Source organism: Antennarius striatus, chromosome 18, assembly GCF_040054535.1.
Source record: "Antennarius striatus isolate MH-2024 chromosome 18, ASM4005453v1, whole genome shotgun sequence".
Classification (NCBI taxonomy): Eukaryota; Metazoa; Chordata; class Actinopteri; order Lophiiformes; family Antennariidae; genus Antennarius; species Antennarius striatus.
The window spans coordinates 6233651-6253829 of record NC_090793.1 but is presented as its reverse complement, the minus strand read 5'-3'; the positions used below and the strand labels follow the sequence as shown (position 1 = coordinate 6253829).

General features: G+C 40.5%; 3 protein-coding genes across 3 annotated transcripts; all 3 read right to left on the bottom strand.

Annotated features, from left to right (window-relative positions):
* Nucleotides 1-564: 564 nt before the first annotated feature.
* Nucleotides 565-4693, bottom strand: LOC137612488 (cell division cycle protein 20 homolog). The gene is made up of 9 exons (XM_068341029.1): nt 4631-4693; nt 4008-4281; nt 3775-3900; nt 3379-3575; nt 3208-3302; nt 2886-3123; nt 1486-1611; nt 1247-1364; nt 565-1151 (listed from the first exon to the last, which is right to left on the bottom strand). Exons 2-9 carry the CDS (start codon nt 4246-4248, stop codon nt 982-984), a joined length of 1311 nt encoding a protein of 436 aa, XP_068197130.1. The 5' UTR covers nt 4249-4281; nt 4631-4693; the 3' UTR covers nt 565-981.
* A 1544-nt stretch (nt 4694-6237) lies between these two features.
* Nucleotides 6238-9734, bottom strand: LOC137612309 (cell division cycle protein 20 homolog). Its single transcript, XM_068340779.1, has 11 exons — nt 9689-9734; nt 9230-9448; nt 8987-9129; nt 8800-8896; nt 8559-8684; nt 8105-8301; nt 7929-8023; nt 7608-7845; nt 6990-7115; nt 6751-6868; nt 6238-6655 (listed from the first exon to the last, which is right to left on the bottom strand). Exons 2-11 carry the CDS (start codon nt 9417-9419, stop codon nt 6477-6479), a joined length of 1509 nt encoding a protein of 502 aa, XP_068196880.1. The 5' UTR covers nt 9420-9448; nt 9689-9734; the 3' UTR covers nt 6238-6476.
* Nucleotides 9735-13386: 3652 nt separating this feature from the next.
* On the bottom strand, nt 13387-19355 carry LOC137612317 (uncharacterized). Its single transcript, XM_068340786.1, has 6 exons — nt 19002-19355; nt 16338-16520; nt 16000-16257; nt 15695-15793; nt 15464-15481; nt 13387-15064 (listed from the first exon to the last, which is right to left on the bottom strand). Exons 1-6 carry the CDS (start codon nt 19069-19071, stop codon nt 14979-14981), a joined length of 714 nt encoding a protein of 237 aa, XP_068196887.1. The 5' UTR covers nt 19072-19355; the 3' UTR covers nt 13387-14978.
* Nucleotides 19356-20179: the final 824 nt, after the last annotated feature.

Genomic DNA, 20179 nt, shown 5'->3' with positions numbered 1-20179 from the left:
ATGTTTCAGCTACAATCAATCAACCTTTATTTGTACAGTGTTTAATCTTATCAGCAGACATTTCAAAGTGCTTTCACAGACAGAGAAACCTAACAAGACCTTCAGAGCAAGCATAAACAACAGTGTTGGGGGGGGGGCATTTTTCTAATGTTCTTGACCACATGGAGCCAAAAATTTTTATATATTCAAAAGATGTCAAGGATGTGACCAAAAAATACTTTGCAAAATGTCCCTTCATGCTTTCACATGTTACCATTTCAATGTCCCTTCCCTGGATAATCACAGGTATTGGGCAAGGTTTGGGTTGCCAATGGAAGTCAAAAACCAGCTTCTTGGATTAAGCAGCATTACTCTGTTGGTGGTTACGATGACATTTGTTCACAGTCCAATGTTGAGGAGGAATAACTCAACCACAGAACAAAAATGACCTTTTTATTCCCTTCATTTGGCAGGTATCAGATGAATGTTTGAAGTTGCAGAATATCTACCATTACACTTATTTTTTTGAATTTATACATAATTGGTTATAATTCAATTTATATATTATTTTATTTGTCCTGGGCCTACATTCTTGGACAGAGTGGAAACATGTCAGAACTAACATATGAATTAACTGGCAAAACCAAATATTGAAAACAAACTATTTATTAATAGCCCAATACATGAAATACAATTACAGATTACAATGAAAGCCATATGAAAGTCATAATTACACTTCATAAAGCAGGACTGCTTAAATGCGGAAATTTCGTTGTACTGTAGTTGTACACCGGTCAGGTCTGTATAAACAGTTGGGAGTGACAGCCTTTTACATTGATGAGAAGTAAAATGCCAGAAATTACTAAAACACAGCTGAAATATTTATTGTAAATGAAATAAAATAATGGCCTAGATCAATTACTGTGGATAAATGTATGGGATGGATTAAAAAAAAAGTAAAATCACTTTTTTCATCCATTCCAAAAGTCAAGTGGAGGAAAATTATCTGATTGACTGATGAATCAGACTGCTAGCTGATATAGCCAAGCCTCTCTTTTTAGTGGGATCCAATTCAAAACTCTTCCAAAGACGAATTGTCTCATCTCCAGCCATAGTTGCAATAGTGGATTTGTCAGGGTTCAGAGTCAAGCTGAGAACTCTGTCCTTGTGGCCTAAAATGAAAACCAGCAGAAAGTGCAGCAGTTTGCAGCTCACAAGTTGCTCGTGTGTGAATAAATGAAGAAGTGATTCACCGAGAGTTACTTACCATTCAGCTCTGCAACTTTGGTGAGAGAGGGATACTTCCAGATCACCACGTTGTTGTGAGCGTACCCATGGGCAGAGACCAACTCCTTGTAATTGGGCACAAACACCAGTGATGAGATCTGAAAAACAAAGTTATGTTTAATCAACAGACATTGTTTAAATCTCAAAGTTATATCATTTCCCATCTAAAAATTAAGCCCATTTTCCACTGTACATCTGGGTGTAGATGTGTAATATTACCTGTGACTGAGTGTCAAACGAGGTGAGACAGGACTTGCTGTTTACATTCCAGGTGCGGATGTGACGATCACTGGTTCCGCCCCCAGAAGCAAGAATGTTTGGCTGCCATGGACACCAGGCCAAAGCCTAAAATGACATGACAAAGTTTGTTTCAAACAATACCAATTTTAGGATAAAATGGTACTAAAATGTGTCTGCACAATCTAAAAACACATGAATGCATGTAATGACAAGGGGAAAAAATCAAATCTTTAATTTCTTTTGCAAAATGCTGAACTTGTTTTTATGAATTCAGATTTATAAAAACAAGTATTGTATCCTTATACAATACATATTGTATCCTCACACAATACCACAGTTCCCCTCTGGGAACTGTGGTATTGTGTGAAGAAGTCTGTAGTGGCAGAGAAGTATGTTAGAGCGGTGCAGGACATGTATGAGGACTGTAAGACAGTGGTGAGGTGTGCTGTAGGTGTGACAGAGGAGTTCAAGGTGGAGGTGGGACTGCATCAGGGATCAGCTCTGAGCTCCTTCTTGTTTGCTATGGTGATGGACAGACTGACAGACAGGTTAGACAGGAATCTCCATGGACTATGATGTTTGTAGATGACATTGTGATCTGTAGTGAGAGCAGGGAACAGGTGGAGGAGAAGCTAGAGAGGTGGAGGTTTGTCCTGGAAAGGAGAGGAATGAAGGTTAGCCGCAGTAAGACAGAGTACATGTGTGTGAATGAGAGGGACCCAAGTGGAAGAGTGAGGTTACAGGGAGAAGAGATCAAGGAGGTGGAGGATTTTAAGTACTTAAGGTCAACAGTCCAGAGCAATGGAGAGTGTGGAAAAGAGGTGAAGAAGCGTGTACAGGCATGATGGAACGGGTGGAGGAAAGTGTCAGGTGTGATGTGTGATAGAAGAGTATCAGCTAAAATGAAAGGAAAGGTGTACAAAACTGTGGTGAGACCAGCGATGTTGTTTGGTCTAGAGACAGTGTCACTGAGGAAAAGACAGGAGACAGAGCTGGAGGTAGCAGAGATGAAGATGATGAGGTTCTCTTTGGGAGTGACCAGAATGGATAGGATCAGGAATGAGTACATCAGAGGGACAGCACGTGTTAGAGGTTTGGAGATAAAGTCAGAGGCCAGACTGAGATGGTTTGGACATGTCCAGAGGAGAGATAGTGAATATATTGGTAGAAGGATGCAGTTTAGAACTGCCAGGCAGGAGGCCTAGAGGAAGACCAAAGAGGAGGTTTATGGATGTAGTGAAAGAGGACATGAAGGTAGTTGGTGTGAGAGAAGAGGATGCAGGAGACAGGGTTAGATGGAGGCAACGGATTTCCTGTGGTGACCCCTGAAGGGAAAAGCTGAAAGGAAAAAAGGAAGACGAAGATGTGAGGATAATCACCTTGACAGCTCCTTGATGTTCGCTCCAGGAACAGACAGACTGGCGGGCGTTGCTGACGCTGCCCTGCTGCACACGGGGCCACACATACACCAAGTTGTCATTGCCTCCGCTGGCGAGGTATCTTCCATCGGGGGACCACTGCAGCCCACACACCTCTTGTGAGTGGCTGGTGAGTGTGCAGATGTGATGTTCTGCCACCCTCACATCATGATGTTGAATGTGTCCTGATCTCGAGCCACTACAAAAGAAAACATATTTGGGTCCCACAAATTACAGGATTTTCATTTTTTGTCTTTTGTATTAGATTAGGAAGCAACTGTACCTGGAAAGAACGTGCTCATTCCAGCTGAGGCTTCCAACTCTCGCTGTATGGCCAGCCATGCTGCGTAGACGCTTCTGGTTTTCAACATCCCACAACTAAGAAATAAAAAATACATCACAAAAAGCAAGACAAGCTACAAATCTGTAAAAATGTGTTCATTAGCACACACACCTGAACATTGCAGTCACTGGTGCCAATAGCTAAGTAGCTTCCCTCCTTTGTCCAGGACAGTGAAGAGACATAGTCCTCCTCACGCTCCAGCTTCATGAGAAGAATGATGTCTCCTTGACTCGCATTCCAAAGATAAACACTGTTGTGAAGCGCCACAGCAAGCACATTTCGACTGCTCCAGTCAAGTAGATTCAAATCTGGAGGAAAGAAGAAATAAAAGTACCAAATAAATGTTTGCCTGGTGTACATGCATGCTCTTTTGCAAAAAGGCCAAATACTGTGTTCATATTTATTATCATCAGTATATAAAATAGTCTTGTAAATCCAGAGCCTCAAAGGACAGCCACAAAAACATGAATGAATAGATTTTATATGGAGAAATGTATTCAGGCTTACAAAAATCATTGCGAAGCTCAGGAGCATCCAAAATTCTGTCAGGAGTGGAGGATATGTATCTTGTTTTTCTGACAGACGCAGGAGTTACAGACTGGCTGTAGAGAACTTTTAGGTTGTTTTGATAGCCTGTATTTGTGACGGAAAAATAGACAAGTTTAAAAAAAAAATCATGGGGTTCGGTCATGCATCTAATGTTCTAGCAGAACTACTTGTGGCCACACAGAAGTCCTCACCCTCTGGAGCATTGACTGGCTTCCCTCCAATGCGCAGGATCGTAGCATCGTCAGTGTTACCCGTTTGCCTCATTGATGACTCTCGGGACGCAGTGACAGACTTTCTAGGCGACAGACCGTCCGAGGCGGGAGCGTCTGGTGAGCTTGACTTTCGCTGCCACCTCGCCGTGGGAACGTTTGTGATGGGCGCATCCAGCTTCAAGATGCTCTGCAGGTCATTCTCAAACCCAAATTGTGCCATTTTGGCCAGGGTTTTGAGAGACCGGTCAAGTTCCTTTCAGAAAAAGAAAAAACAACAACATCTGTACCTGTCTGTGTGATGCCAAACCCTTACAAGCTCACATCCTAATACACTGTAATCTAAGATGAGTTAATACCATGATGTCTGTGGACCCAAAAATAATGTTCGTTTTGCAAACTGCGTTGGCCAAGGTGAGATATTTCTAGAGGAAGGTGTGAATAATCCAATCTTGCCAAATTAAACGAGAACTAGTTAGCATTAACGTCACCAACGTCACCGTTCACTGCGGTAACATTTATCATGTCAGAGAAAATCAAGACTCCATTCTGCGTGAATCAAGTTGCAGGACTTTTAAAACATATTTAGAACAAAACAACCTCACCTCTTCAGCAGAGCGGTGTGTTCAGTGGCGACAACGTATCTCGTCCTTTGCTCTAACGAGCGGTGCGCTGAAGGAGCGTTCTTTTGCGATTCGTCGTTACTATGGCAACAAAAATGCCTTCACGGGATTGGCTAACGTCACTTCCTGAAATCGCCAGAAATCATCCTCCTTCCTCGAAAGCCCTTAATCTGTATTTTGCGCAAAAGCGATTGTGGTGGTGAGTTGTAGAGTGAATACACACAAATCGACAAATCAATAAATTATTGTCTAAGATTGGATCACTGCAAAAAAAAAAGTCACTATTTTTGTTTCATAAGTTTGTGACGTGCTTTACGAAGTAATTACATCGTGTTTATCTGATTTTACAAATTCACTATTAATCATGAAAAAAGTTTAACAGAGCAAAATATTTGATGTTGTTTCACTTCAAATAATTTGCCACCAATAGGCTTTTTTTGATCATCCGAAAATAAGATCCTGGATTGTTTATCCAATTCTAAGAAAAAAGACAAATCGTCCGGTTTTTTTTACTGATGAAGATGAGCTGCTGTCAGACTGAGGTTGTGGAGTTGCATGATTGAATTAATATCAGTTTTTCCAATAGTCTCAGGATAGACAACAAATAGGTGACCCATTCCCAGCTAAAAAAAAAAATCGGTGATGAGCATGTACAGTATATGTATCAGTTTAGTAGGAATAAACGTTTGAACAAGCAGATAAAAATCTGATCTCATGTAGTTGGGTGTTTTGTTTGCAGACACAAAAAGACACCCAATTATTCAGCTGGAATTATGTTTCAGTCAGTAGGGTAAGAACGAGATGATATGCAATGTATGGTACTGATGCTTTCCTCAGAAATGAATATACTGTACATGGATCATTCACCTTAGAGAGAATGTTTTAAACAGTCGATTGTATGGATCACCAAAAAAAAAAGACAAATGACATACCGGCTTTTACCAGTCCCACCAAACCTCAAAAGAAATACTGTACTGTGATTAAACTTGAGTTTTTCCATGTCTTTGTTGTACTGATGTCTAGAATGACCAACTTTGAACCTGTATCTGATACAATTATTGGTGCAAGTTTAGTACTCTGAAAGGGCGTAACTTGTTGCACATGCTACAACTTTGTAAATCATCCAAATACAGGTCCAGATCATCACCAGCCGACCTGCATTTCTGAGACCACCATTCTTCTCTAATACTGGACCATTTCATCATACAAATCAGCATAACAGTGATGCCTGATGTTGGAACCACTAACAACTCAATATTTCTCGCACTTTTTTACATCTTTGTGTTGAGAAACTTTTTGAAGCACTTAAAATTTGAGATTGGTTCTAATATTTAAGGGCATCCAGCAATTGTTCCTATTTTTTAACTGTTACAATGTCAAAAGGTGTACCCATTTATTTAAATAGAAAAAAAAACTTTTAGTTTTCGACAGTCCAAAGATTCCCATACACTCGAAAGACGCAGAAAACCAAGATGAAAGTAAAACATACGTACGCACGCACATTCAGGTCAGAACTGACATAATAATTAACAGACAACACTACATATTGAAAACAAACCATTTATTAATATGGAATACAATTCCAGATTTCTATAAAGGCCAGATAAAAGTCATAATCAATGCTTTACGCTTAAAGGCTGAAACTTAGTTGTACTGTACTTGTACACTCCTCAGACCTGTATAAACAGTTGGGAGTGACAGCCCTTTACATTATTAAGAAGTTGTCAGGAAATGCTAAAACACAGCTGAGATCTTTGTTGTAAATGAAATAAAATACTGGCACAAATTAACTTCAGAATGAGAAAAAATAAAAACCATAAGAAGAATTTTATCTGATTGACTGATGAATCACACTGCTAGTTGATATCCCCCGCCTCTCTTTAGCCTTCTTCTTTTCAGGATCCAATTCAAAACTCTTCCAAAGACGAATTGTCTCATCTCCAGCCATAGTTGCAATAGTGGATTTGTCAGGGCTCAGAGTCAAGCTGAGAACTCTGTCCTCGTGGCCTAAAATGAAAACCAGCAGAAAGTGCAGCAGTTTGCAGCTTACAGGTTGGCTGTGTGTGAGTAAATGAAGAAGTGATTCACTGAGAGTTACTTACCATTCAGCTCTGCAACTTTGGTGAGAGAGGGATACTTCCAGATCACCACGTTGTTGTGGGCGTACCCATGGGCAGAGACCAACTCCTTGTAATTGGGTGCAAACACCAGTGATGAGATCTGAAAAACAAAGTTATGTTTAATCAACAGACATCTTTTAGATCTCAAAGTTAAATCATTTCCCATCCAAAAATTAAGCCCATTTTCCACTGTACATCTGAGTGTAGATGTGTAATATTACCTGTGACTGAGTGTCAAACGAGGTGAGACAGGAGCTGCTGTTTACATTCCAGATGCGGATATGACGATCACTGGTTCCACCCCCAGACGCAAGAATGTTTGGCTGCCATGGACACCAGGCCAAAGCCTAAAATGACAACACAAAGTTTGTTTCAAACATTATATATTATGATATTTTTAAAAAATTGGATCTAAACAATCCTAGCAATTCTAAACACATTAAAGTATGTAATGTCATCCATTTTCTCAACCACTTTGCCCACTGTCGCGGGGAGTTGGAGCCTATCCCAGCTTGCTTGGGTGCGAGGCAAGGCTGTCCCCAGGAGCAACGCCAATGCGCCACGCTGCCACAGAGACACAAACACGCACGCACTAACCTGAAGTGCATGTTGGGAGGTGGGAAGGAGGTGGGAAGAAGCTGGAGAACCTGGAGAGAACCCACGCAGACAATGGGAGAACATGCAAACTCCACACAGAGCAGGACGGGAACCCAGAACCGCTTTGCTATATGGCAACAGCGCTACCCACTGTGTCACCATGTGTGTAATGACCAGAAAAAAATCTAATCTTTGATTTCTTTCACAAAACTTTTTATGACTTCAGATGTGAGGATAATCACCTTGACAGCTCCTTGATGTTCGCTCCAGGAACAGACAGACTGGCGGGCGTTGCTGACGCTGCCCTGCTGCACACGGGGCCACACATACACCAAGTTGTCATTGCCTCCGCTGGCAAGGTATCTTCCATCGGGGGACCACTGCAGCCCACACACCTCTTGTGAGTGGCTGGTGAGTGTGCAGATGTGATGGTCTGCCACCCTCACATCATGATGTTGAATGTGTCCTGATCTCGAGCCACTACGAAAGAAAACATATTTGGGTCCCACAAATTACAGGAATTCATTTTTTGTCTTTTGTATTAGATTAGGAAGCAACTGTACCTGGAAAGAACGTGCTCATTCCAGCTGAGGCTTCCAACTCTCGCTGTATGGCCAGCCATGCTGCGTAGACGCTTCTGGTTTTCAACATCCCACAACTAAGAAATAAAAAATGCATCACTAAGAGCGAGACAAGCTACAAATCTGTAACAATAAGATGAGTTCATTTGCACACACACCTGAACATTGCAGTCACTGGTGCCAATAGCTAAGTAGCTTCCCTCCTTTGTCCAGGACAGTGAAGAGACATAGTCCTCCTCACGCTCCAACTTCATGAGAAGAATGATGTCTCCTTGACTCGCATTCCAAAGATAAACACTGTTGTGAAGTGCCACAGCAAGCGTATTTCGACTGCTCCAGTCAAGAAGATTCAAATCTGGAAGGATCAATACAAACAGAACCCTGATCAAGGTCTGCTTGGTAAAAACAGAAGGGCCATTTTGTGTAAAGACCAAATATGCCTAGGAAAATTTTCATATTCAGTATAAAGATTAATTTGTGTAATAAATCAATATCCTCCACAGAGGATTGCTGCATAAATAATGTTTTCAATTTATGCATACATTACTGTTGCCAAGGAAGGAAATGCAAAACATTAACTAATTTTATATGGAGAAATGTATTCAGACTTACAAAAATCATTGCGGAGCTCAGGAGCATCCAAAATTCTGTCAGGAGTGGAGGATATGTATCTTGTCTTTTTGACAGATGCAGGAGTGGCAGACTGGCTGTAGAGAACTTTTAAGTTGTTTTGATAGCCTGTATTTTAAATGAGAAAATATGAAAAAATATATAATTTTTTTAAAAACTTTATTCATCCAAATGATGTTGTTATCACAAGCGAGACAGCTTGTGGCCACACAAATGAACTCACCCTCTGGAGCATTCAATGACTTCCCTCCAATATGGAGGATTTTTGCATCGTCAATGTTATATCCATTCAACATCACAGACCAGGCTTTCTGGTTTTCCTTTAAAATATAGATGGTAGAAATGGGCATATTCTAATTCTTGATTATCAGAAGCATCATCTTTGACAAAATGAACTTAAAAAAACTTACCGATGACTGTGCTGAATTGTTTGTCTCCACAGGCTCATTCTCTTTTGTGAGCAGGAAAGACGCCACATCCATTTGTTTACTGTTTCTGATTGGAATGAAACGATCACCACCCATCTTAGAAGGTGTTTGCTTCTTATTTTTGCCTATAACACACACAAAAAATGGCCTCTGGAGTTAACAAAAGCAGATAAACAAACACAAAGGTTAGTCAAATCTGGAGTTGTATGAATGAACTACACACACCTGGAGTCTTGCTTGGAGTTTTTGATGAATTTAGAGAAACATTGATGGACTTGCCAGGCGACAATCCGTTCAAAGCAGGAGCGCTCGATGAGCTGGCCTTTCGCTGCCACCTCGCCATGGGAGCGTTTGTAATGGGCATATCCAGCTTCAAAATGCTATGGATATCATTCTCAAACCCAAAATGTGCCATTTTGTCCGTTTTTTTGGAACAACCTGTAGCTGTACGTACAGACAAAACAATCAAGTTGATTTAAATTACGGGATTAAACTGCTGAAAAATTGTTCAAAACATACCCAGATAGTTGGGTATAAAGAATTTAGGCTAGCTGATGTAATGCTAAACGTTATCATTAACTTCATCGTTGTCAGCATTAAGTATCGTTAAGAAGAAAAAATAAACTTAAGTACAATAAAATACAACACTTGTTACTTCGAAACAAACAAACAAATTATCCTCACCTCTTCAGCAAGACGTTCCGTGCTGTGTCACCAAGGAACAACTTTTCGTGTCTGTTACAATTTTGAAATCCGTGAAAATGATGTCACATGGTTTAAATGTCTACAAGCGCTCTTGCGATTGGTCCATTTAAGGAGCTGCCATTTTTGAGGAGGCGTTGCCACGGCGATTTCATAAACGCTTACATTCAATTGGTCCAGGTCACTTCCTGTCAACGCCGGAAACTGGTGAAGGCGAGATGAAGCGTCATGACGCTCATGAGATTCGGGAAAGGGTTCATTTCTTGAGGCTTTATGTTCACATGAAATTAGTGATGTCCGAATAGCGCCCCATGGAGTTTCGAACCGTTTGGGGCAATTGTGCCGAAAACGTTTCGTTACTAGTCGCTCCATTCATTGGGAACGTGGGCGCCCTCATTGCCTGGGTGACTGTACTGCAGCCACAAAACAATCGATGAACCCAGAAAACAGCGCTTTGACGTTTCCTGTACTGCGCATATTTTCTGAATAAAACCGAATATAATTTAACGTGTTAATCCTTGCTTGCAATATTTTAGCCATATCTTCTTCATCTCCTTTCAGCTTTTCCCTTCAGGGGTCGCCACAGCAAATCCGTTGCCTCCATCTAACCCTGTCTTCTGCATCCTCTTCTCTCACACCAACTACCTTCATGTCCTCTTTCACTACATCCATAAACCTAAACTCAGCATCCTTCTACCAATATATTCACTATCTGTCCTCTGCACATGTCCAAACCATCTCATTCTGGCCTCTGACTTTATCTCCAAACCTCTAACATGTGCTGTCCCTCTGATGTACTCATTCCTGATCCTATCCATCCTGGTCACTCCCAAAGAGAACCTCAGCATCTTCATCTCTGCTACCTCCAGCTCTGTCTCCTGTCTTTTCCTCAGTGACACTGTCTCTAGACCAAACAACATCGCTGGTCTCACCACAGTCCTGTACACCTTTCCTTTCATTTTAGCTGAAACTCTTCTATCACACCTGACACTTTCCTCCACCCGTTCCATCCTGCCTGTACATACTTCTTCACCTCTGTTCCACTCTCCATTGCTTTGGACTGTTGACCCTGAGCACTCAAAATCCCCCACCTTCTTGATCTCTTCTCCCTGTAACCTCACTCTTCCACTTGAGTCCCTCTCATTCACACACATGTACTCTGTCTTACTGCGGCTAACCTTCATTCCTCTCCTCTCCAGGACAAACCTCCACCTCTCTTGCTTTTCCTCCACTTATTCCCTGCTCTCACTACAGACCACAATGTCATCTGCAAACATCATAGTCCATGAAGATTCCTGTCTAACCTCGTCTGTCAGCCTGTCCATCACCATAGCAAACAAGAAGGGGCTCAGAGCTGATCCCTGATGCAGTCCCACCTCCACCTTGAACTCCCCCATCACACCTACAGCACACCTCACCACTGTCTTACAGTCCTCATACATGTGCTGCACCACTCTTAACATACTTCTCTGCCACTCCAGACTTCCTCATAAAATACCACAGTTGGGTACCCTGTCATAAGCTTTCTCCAGATCTACAAAAACACAATGTAGTTCCCTCTGGCCGAAACCATACTGCTGCTCACAAATGCTCACTTCTGCCCTTAGTCTAGCTTCATTACTCTTTCCCATAACTTCTTTGTATGGCTCATCAGATTTATTCCTCTGTAGTTGCCAAAAATCTTCACATCTGCCTTGTTCTTAAAAATGGGCACCAGCACACTTCTCCATTCCACAGGCATCTTCTCACTATCTATAACCTGTTGAACAACCCAGTCAGAATCTCTACTTACTGCCACCTCTCCTTGACACCTCCATACCTCTACAGGTATATCATCAGGACCGAGTGCTTTTCCACTCTTCATCATCCTCATTGCCCTCCTCACTTCATCCTGCCAAATGTCTGCTACTTCCTGGTCCACAACAGCCACCTCTTCTAGTCTTTGTTCTCTCTCATTTTCCTCGTTCATCAACTCTTCAGAGTACTCTTTCCATCTATCCATCACACTACTGGCACTTGGTAATACACTTCCATCCCTATCTTTAACCACCCTAACTTGCTGCATGTCCTTCCCATCTCTGTCTCTCTGTTTTGCCAACCTATATAGATCAGTCTCTCCCTCCTTACTGTCCAACCTAGCATACAACTCATCATAAGCCCCTTGTTTGGCCTTTGCCACCTCTACTTTTACCTTATGCTGCATCTCCCTGTACTGTACTCCTGTCTACTCTCCTCAGTCGTCTCATTGTTCCACTTCTTCTTAGCTAAGCTCTTTCTCTGTATATACTCCTGTACTTCCTCATTCCGCCACCAAATCTCCTCATCTACTTTCCTTCAAGATGACACACCAAGTACACATCAACCAACTCTCTACCTTTTCCTGTCTTCCCACAAACACACTTTCCTCCTCCCCTTCTTTGACCTACAGTGGTCCAATTTCCACCGGCACCTTGTACGTTAACAGCACCGATGGCGGTCGTTGTTAACCCTGTCCTCGACCAATCTGGTCATAGATTTGATTCGAATATTGATTTGGCAAAAGTTTTACATCAGATGCCTTTTCTGACACAACCCTCTGTATTTATCCGGGCTTGGGACCATCACAATAAGACACTGGCTTGTGCCCTCTTGCGGCTACATTAATATTGTAGCCATATATTATAGGAATGGACGAACGGACGAACACACAAACGCTGACAATTACAATACATCACCGGTTTGAAGCGGGATGTAATGACACGTGTGGTTTATTCTTTTCTACTGTGTGAGCAACAGAGCTTGAAAATAAGTTTCTTAGAAATGAAAATTTACTTTGTTTGGCAGCACAAGTTCTAACAAGTCCCTGACTTGAGATCTCTAGTTGGTTCTACTGCAAAGCAATAAGAAAGTAAACCGTCAGCAATTAGAACGCTAATCTAATCAGTGCAGAATAGGCAACGCACCGTGCTGTTTCATCCATTCTAACACACCTGGGACCTGCCGGTGTTTCAAATCCCTGCCCATTGATCTGAACCACTTAACTGCTTCACCTGTTGAATGAAGCACCAGTGTGTCACCTGCTGAATGAAGCCTTCAGTGTTTCGAAGCACTTTCTGTTTCAAACGTCATCAGTCACGTAGTTTTCCATGTTTGAAGCAAGCTTCAAAACAGTGGTTCAGAAGGAAAGGCCTAATGAGTCGGGCGTGTATCGGAGCACAGCGGATATCACTACTGTACATGAAACCACCTGCTGGCCTTAGATAGCATTACTGGCATGTGTGTGTTTCCGTTTGATCCATTCTGACATCTGATTTTGCTCTTGGTAATGACTATGCACTACAAAAGAAATGTATAACCAAATAATTAATCGACAGTGTAAGATAATATATACAGTATATATGTTATGTATAGCTATACAGTGTGTATATATGTGTGTGTGTGTGTGTGTGTGTATATATATATATATATATATATATATATATATATATATATATAATGTATAATGTATGTATAATGATTATGATCATGACACCTAACGAGACCTGTAACTAGGGTTTTCAAATGAATCTATACAATTGTGGAAAAATATCTAAATTATAGACGGGAACTCATTAATTTGGGATAAACAACTTCATTTCACAGGAATTTGGGTCATATGTGTATTTACCAGTTTAGTGGGATTAAATTACTGAATACAGACATTTAAAAATTTCTTCTCATTTATTTGGATGGTGCTTGCTGACACAAAAAGACATTCAAAGAGATGATGGAATTGTAATTCAGATCAACACAGTGCAGTAGGACAGAGCTGACATTTACTGACATCAACTGATATCTTTGGGAATTATCAACCGTTCTTTAATTTCCAGAAAGTACAGTAATGCCTATTTTGGACATCTGTTTTCTGTGGGGTTCCACTGATCTGAAATAACTAATACCTGGTCCATTAAACCCTGATAGGCACAATAATCAGGCACAATAATTTGGACCAGCAAAAACAAACAATTGAGATAATGGCTTTACACGGGCTTAATGAGCACTTCAAAGGGAACCCTATCTTTGAATAACCCTTCTCTTTTACATCAGAGTTCATTTTAGCTCAAAAAGTAGTGCATCCCTGGGATACGCTTCAAGAAAAATTTGTGCATCCCGACATGACGTTTATGCATCCCAAAAGTAATAACAGAATATGTGGTAGAAGCATACACAAGGATTGACTTTTGCCAATTGTACAATATAAAAACTAAACAAACAACATAACTGTTTAAGTAAAATGAAAAAAAAAAAAGAGTAAAATTATATATTATTTTTCTTCACTTTTGCTTTTCTCTCAATAGTTTTTATTGCCTTTAATTCATGTACCGTATTCTCCTGTGGACACCGCACCAAGCTGACAGAGCCTTCTCCACACAAATTTCAGTAATATTTGTGAGTATTATCTGTGTTTTTCTACATTAAGTTTTGATTGATTTTTATTCAAGAAAGCACTCATTGTCACTTGCTTTTTCTCCAACTTTTGCATCTTTTTCGGAAGCATAGTAATAATCAATCAACCTTTATTTTTATAGAGCTTAATGACATCAGCAGACATTTCAAAGCACTTTAACAGACAGAGAAACCCACCAGGATTCTCCAAGCAAAAGCGAAAGTTTATGATTGCTCTGGAGGGTCTAACTAACTCCTCGCTCTCGTTGCAAAAAGAGCAGACGTTGTGTTGTCGTTTGACAGTCAGTCAGTCTTCTTCCAAACGCTTCATCCGCTGTAGCGGGTCCAGCTTCCTAGCTGGCTTAGGGCGTGAGGCGGTGAGAGAGGAGTAAAAGAAGCCATCCATGTCATAGATGAGAGGTGAAACATCTTCAAGAAATTTTTCTAGTTATCCATGACCTAGCCACCTGGCTTGGAAGGTGTTAATTCCCCAGGGGTATGTTTTAAAGTCCAGTGGAATGATTTAAACTGCTTTGGAAAACCATGACCTGAATTACTGAGAACCTACACGGAAATCAACTAAGAAAAATGTATCTTATTCTTCCTTGCAGTATGTGAGCATATATTTACATTTCTATTTCTCCATATGTGTGCATATGTATGAGGTTTAAAAGTGTATGCGAAAAAACAAAACAAACAAAACTGCCATTTCCACTTGAAACAGAAACAGAAGTAACAAAGGTTTGGTTAGATTCATGTAGCAGCAGTGTGTACACGGAGGGCAAAGTTTTAAATCAGCCAGTGACATTCAACAGTAGTATAAAGAAAATAAGTGGCCAATCAGGGAGTTGAAAGTTGTAGTTTCAAATCACAGGGCATGATAACCACTGCCCTTAACTCCAGTGGCTGTTTCTGTCATGTCCTTAGGATAGTGTATAACTGACCCAGTAACACCTGCAAGAAATGAAGGGGCAGATAGACATAAGACATTCAAAGCAATTACATAATTTACTGCAACCCCTGTTCAAACTCTTCCCTCCGCGACCCAGCCCCAGATAAGCGGTGGAAGATGCATGGATGGATAGATGGATGGATGGATAGATGGATGGATGGATGGATGGATGGATGGATGGATGGATGGATGGATGGATTCAATGCATACTACATAGTATGCAGCCGTATTTAGTAATAATTGTGAAATCATTCAGGTACGGGATTCAGGATGGACAAAAAAACACAATTACTGCAATACCTAAACCTCATGACATCTCATATGAGAGTTAACGAAGACATTCTTAAGCCTACAGTGAACTTAAAAAAAACAAAAAAACAAAGGGATTGTTGTTGTCTTACCTCCAGGGTGCCTCAAACCTACACAGAGAGTGAGAGAAAGAGCAAGCACATGACAAGCTTTCCATGACTGTGTGTTATTAGACCACAGAATCATGTGACTAATTGAAAAATATGCTCATGAGGGTAAGACAAAGTATGACATTAAAGCACAGAAGTTTAAATGCTAATTTGAGTATGTAATAAGAAAACAGCTTTTTAAACTTTAACAAATAGAAAGTCTTCAGTACTCACCTAGCTTTTTAGAGAGAAGGAGACTGATCATGACTAGTACAACAAAAACCAGGAATGCCAAGCCTGGGATCAAAAACTTGGGCCAAGGACTGCCATGGTCTGAGAAGACATAAAAATAAGAAAACTCACTAATCTGGAAGCTTTCAAATTAATAATAGCTGGATGTGGAGGTGAATTGTTGCAATTATGGCAACAAACCAACAATTTACTTCAGAATTACACTTAAGTCACTGTGTCATGTGACTCAAAATGCCATTAGCTAGCTAAGATATGTTCTCAGAAAACCAACAGAATATTCAGTATACCTGGCTGCTCCTCTGAAAGCCTCAATTCTGTCATTAAAGTGATGCATCCCTCCTGAAGGTGGATCCTCTCTGATTTTGTGCGCTGCTCTTCCTGCTCCCACAGCTCTTTGAGGACCTGGGCTGGCCGTACATGAGCTGTCCACTTGTCATTGTGATCCAGACTGAGATACACCATCCCATCCAAAAATACCCGGTCCCTCCATTGCCGCTGAGACCCTTCCAGTATGCATTCACGAGAACGAAGAAGAGTGTGGTTTCCTAGTAACAATAGGTAAGTATGTAAAACATTCTCGTTCCTCAGTCATTATATTTAATGGTGCATGATAATTTTCCTTTACTCAGTACTGAAGTCTGGTTGATCATGGCAAGAGTTAGTAGATGTTTATCAGATGGGATGCTTTGGATGATGCTTTCAAAGTACTGGCTTTTGTCAGTCACAACAACTCCATTGAGAAGAACCTGGTCCATGACCTGTTGAGAGCCCACGACTGCCCTCTGTTGGACCTGCACTATGACAGTGTCTAATGAGAGAATTTAGATAAAATAATTAAAAGAAGAAAAAAACAGATGCATCCACAGTAAAAACAAATTAGGCTCCATATGTAACAGCAGGCTTTATGAACATGGACTGTTTTTATGTAATGTAACAAGAGATGTAAAGAGTGACAACATATTTTAAAAATTCCAGGAAATATTTTTCCATGGTCAAGAATGTCTCATCATTAAACTGGACTGTCTATGCTGCACAGTGATCCACATATTTTTTATATTTTTAAAAACTGCTGCTACTGTATATTGAGGGGAGGCAGTAGCTCACTCCACTAGGTCTTGGGTTGGGGACTGGAGGGTGGTTGACTCAAAGCCCATGTAGGCCCAAAAATTCTGAACTGGCAGTGGAGAGGTGCCAGCTCCACAATAAAAAATAAAATCCATACCTGTTCATTCTGGCTGGGCTGCAGAAAGAGGTCCCCAAATTTTCACTCCCAGCCCCAACATACGTAAGTGCCACAGAAGTACGACTCTAACACAACATGCACGCAACACACTTTCACTTGTATAGTTAATATTATATTTATCTTTTTATCTTTTTATATTTCATGATTGTATTGTGTTTGGAATTAGCCAATCAATCTCTCAACCAAAGACATTTTACACTACTTTGAAATACTTTTTTCTTTTGCTATTATGAATTAGTGTTGTTGTGAATTTTATTATTTATAAAGTCTGCTTTAAGCCATTTAAGTGCACACTGCGCTGATATACAGAGAAGGGGAGATGAATTCTGCAAAAAAATTGCCAACAGATGCTTAAAAATGAAGCCAGACTCTAATCCATCAACTGTCTATTTAAAAATTAAAGGTCCCATATTAGGCTTTTTTAAATTCATGTCATTCAGCTGCCAGATGTCCAACTACACTGCATTTGAAATGTCTTGCCCCAAAGTGATCCGTGGTCCTAAATATCTTTGATTGAATATTGATAAATCCATTTCTGCTCTGTAAAGGCCTGTTTTAATGGGACGTAGCCCTCAGCTCTCTATCTAACTAGTTAGACCTAACTAGTGGACCTAACTAGTTAGCAAAATGCTAACTGAGTTCAACAGTTTGTGAGGAGCTTTCAGTGTGTAGCTCTAAGCTAGGACATTACCGCACAATGCTACCGTAGCCAGAATGAACTCTCCCCTCGGGGATGCCACGCCCTTGGACATGTCAACCAATCAATATCATCAAACACTCTGTCCAATCACAGAGAGGATTTGTGATGTAACAAATACACTCCAGCAAAATCCGATCATTTTGATTCGATCCGGGCCATGAATTCCTAAAACTCCAAATATCTACTGATGCAGGAAACGTTTGTTTACCAGATTCTAGGAGTTGGTCGGGTTAGGGAGGACCACTTTTTATATATAAAGACCTGAAAAGGTGTGATTTTCATAATAGGACCCCTTTAAACATAAAGCTGGGTATGAAAGTCAGCTTTTAAAGTCATCCACACTGGGAATTTTGCAACACTAGATACTGCAAAAATGTACGTCAAAAATGTGTGCCTTTCCTTGCTGCTGGTTTGGATCTGATAACTTCATATCGCTACCAGTGCTCATGTCTTACAAAAATGTATGTCCTTAAGTGTCCTCTGTTTGAAATTTGACCTATTAGTTTGGTGATTCTTGATATGTAACTTGTGGTAATAGTCTTAAGATCTACCTTGGTGATAATGGGGTGAAAGAGTATTTTTTAATCTCTTCATAACCTCAAAACAAAATAAAAATCTACAAATATTTTTTATGTGACAGTAAACCTTTGCAGCAATATCATATTTTAAAAGGAAGTCCTTTTACGGGTCTTGGGTCTGAAAAGGCACTGTTACATTTTGTTAAATTACTGTTAAATTTCAGTGTGGATCGAAAAACATTGGTGTTTTGATCAAACTTTCATTATATCGTAAAATTATGAATTGTGATTTTATTTTAAATCGGGCAGATTTAGAGGTTGTGACATCCACGAGTGTGTAATTTGGTTCAATCCGGATTAAAAAAAAAAAGTCTTACAAATCTTGTGATCTTAAAATTGCGTTTACAAACATGTTTTTGGGTGTTGTTTACCCGCCTGGTGGGTCTCACCCCTTTCATTGGGAACTAAAACACGACCTGTCTTCTTTTTATACCAAACAAACGCACGGCGGTGAAAACATAAACTTCGAGGTCACAAGAAACAATCGTGTCCTCAATTTAATAAATCCTCTGACGGAGCCAACAAAACGCCCACTTTAAAAATCACAAAAACGTGTTTTTAATGCAGAGATTATGCATGGCATGACTTTATTATATGCTATTCAAGAAATAAATCGAATGCGTCTTTCGTGTCGACAGAAGAAAGTAGAAGACTTGTCCAAACTGTAGCCGACAGATTGTGATGCGTAAAGTTAACGCGCACACACACATTAAGTTTGACATAGATAAAATGGATTTGTTTAAAAACCGTGTATTTCAGTCTTCTTACCTATTGGAACGGGGACACCCAGCAAGAACTCGCACATTAGCGCCAGAATACACAGAACATACATTTCCATCTCGTACTGTTCTCGCAGCGCTCAGCCGTCGAGGAAGGAGAAAACTGCGCAGAGTACTCAGTAACTAGGACTGCTTTAAGCCATTTCAGTGCCCGCAGCCCTGCTGAACGCACCAGCAGCCTTTAAAAAATGCCACCAAGACGCTTTAGGTCGACAGAAACTCTCCGATCCACTCCCTGCGTCTTTCGAGTTCGCATTCGATTGTGGATCTCGGTCCTGATTGGCTAAAAAAAAGCTGACATCTTGCCAGATCGCTCAACGATCGAGATAAACCTGTACGTGAAAGACCGCTTCCTGTGCGTACGGTCCATCTCTGCTCCGCTGACTGACCATAGTACAAAGTTAGACGCTTCACTGGGTCCCAGCGAAGACCAACAGGTGCTTGTCTTGTACACACAGATGGGGGGGGGGGAAGCATTTTTTACTTATAAGTACAGTATGTAGGAAGTACTAATACAGTACTTCAAATTCTCAAGTGAAACTTCGGCATTTAAATGTTACGTAACATATTCGGGAAACCGGGGAGCTTTGATCGGCGCATAGGCACCTATTGATGTCTGAAGATCAACGATCAAATAGAAATTAAATACATATTTTATTATAATAATAATAATAATAATAATAATCATAATAATCATAATAATCATAATAATCATAAAAATCATAATAGCAATTATAACGATAGGTATAATTTAAAAGTAAAAACAAAGTCTTGATTATTAACTAATCAATCAAATGACGATGAAATGCTATTAATGGCAAATCTTTAGGTCAGTTTTAGTCGTGAATAGAAGAATGTAAACGCTTAGGCCAGAGCAGAGCTAAGACTTGTTAATCACATTACTTTTAAGGCCACTATGTCATGGTTCAACATGTTTGGTTGTTGCTTTTTTCTACCCACAGTGTATAGCTTCCACAGATGTATGGAATATGCCAGATCTGGGGTGACACAGTGGGTAGCAACTGTGGCCTCACAGCAAGACTCCACCTGGGGCCTCTCCGTGCGAAAATGTTATGCATGAACAATAACACTAGTGCTTGGACCGCAAGGTGCACGCCTCAGAGTTTGTAATATGGTTAAAGCAGTATTTCTTTGTTATTGAAGCCA

What these genes read in the sequence shown, in the direction of transcription:
- LOC137612317 (XM_068340786.1), bottom strand. Translation starts at nt 19,071, where the DNA reads ATGGAAATGTATGTTCTGTGTATTCTGGCGCTAATGTGCGAGTTCTTG. An exon ending in GGGTGTCCCCGTTCCAATAG is followed by an intron (nt 16,521 to 19,001) that starts GTAAGAAGACTG and finishes TTCTCTCATTAG; the next exon opens with ACACTGTCATAGTGCAGGTC. An exon ending in GCTTTCAGAGGAGCAGCCAG is followed by an intron (nt 15,794 to 15,999) that starts GTATACTGAATA and finishes ATGTCTTCTCAG; the next exon opens with ACCATGGCAGTCCTTGGCCC.
- LOC137612309 (XM_068340779.1), bottom strand. Translation starts at nt 9,419, where the DNA reads ATGGCACATTTTGGGTTTGAGAATGATATCCATAGCATTTTGAAGCTG. An exon ending in TGAGCTCCGCAATGATTTTT is followed by an intron (nt 8,302 to 8,558) that starts GTAAGTCTGAAT and finishes TGATCCTTCCAG; the next exon opens with ATTTGAATCTTCTTGACTGG. An exon ending in CCAGTGACTGCAATGTTCAG is followed by an intron (nt 8,024 to 8,104) that starts GTGTGTGTGCAA and finishes TTTATTTCTTAG; the next exon opens with TTGTGGGATGTTGAAAACCA.
- LOC137612488 (XM_068341029.1), bottom strand. Translation starts at nt 4,248, where the DNA reads ATGGCACAATTTGGGTTTGAGAATGACCTGCAGAGCATCTTGAAGCTG. An exon ending in GCCAGTCAATGCTCCAGAGG is followed by an intron (nt 3,901 to 4,007) that starts GTGAGGACTTCT and finishes TCACAAATACAG; the next exon opens with GCTATCAAAACAACCTAAAA. An exon ending in CAAAGTTGCAGAGCTGAATG is followed by an intron (nt 1,152 to 1,246) that starts GTAAGTAACTCT and finishes TTTTCATTTTAG; the next exon opens with GCCACAAGGACAGAGTTCTC.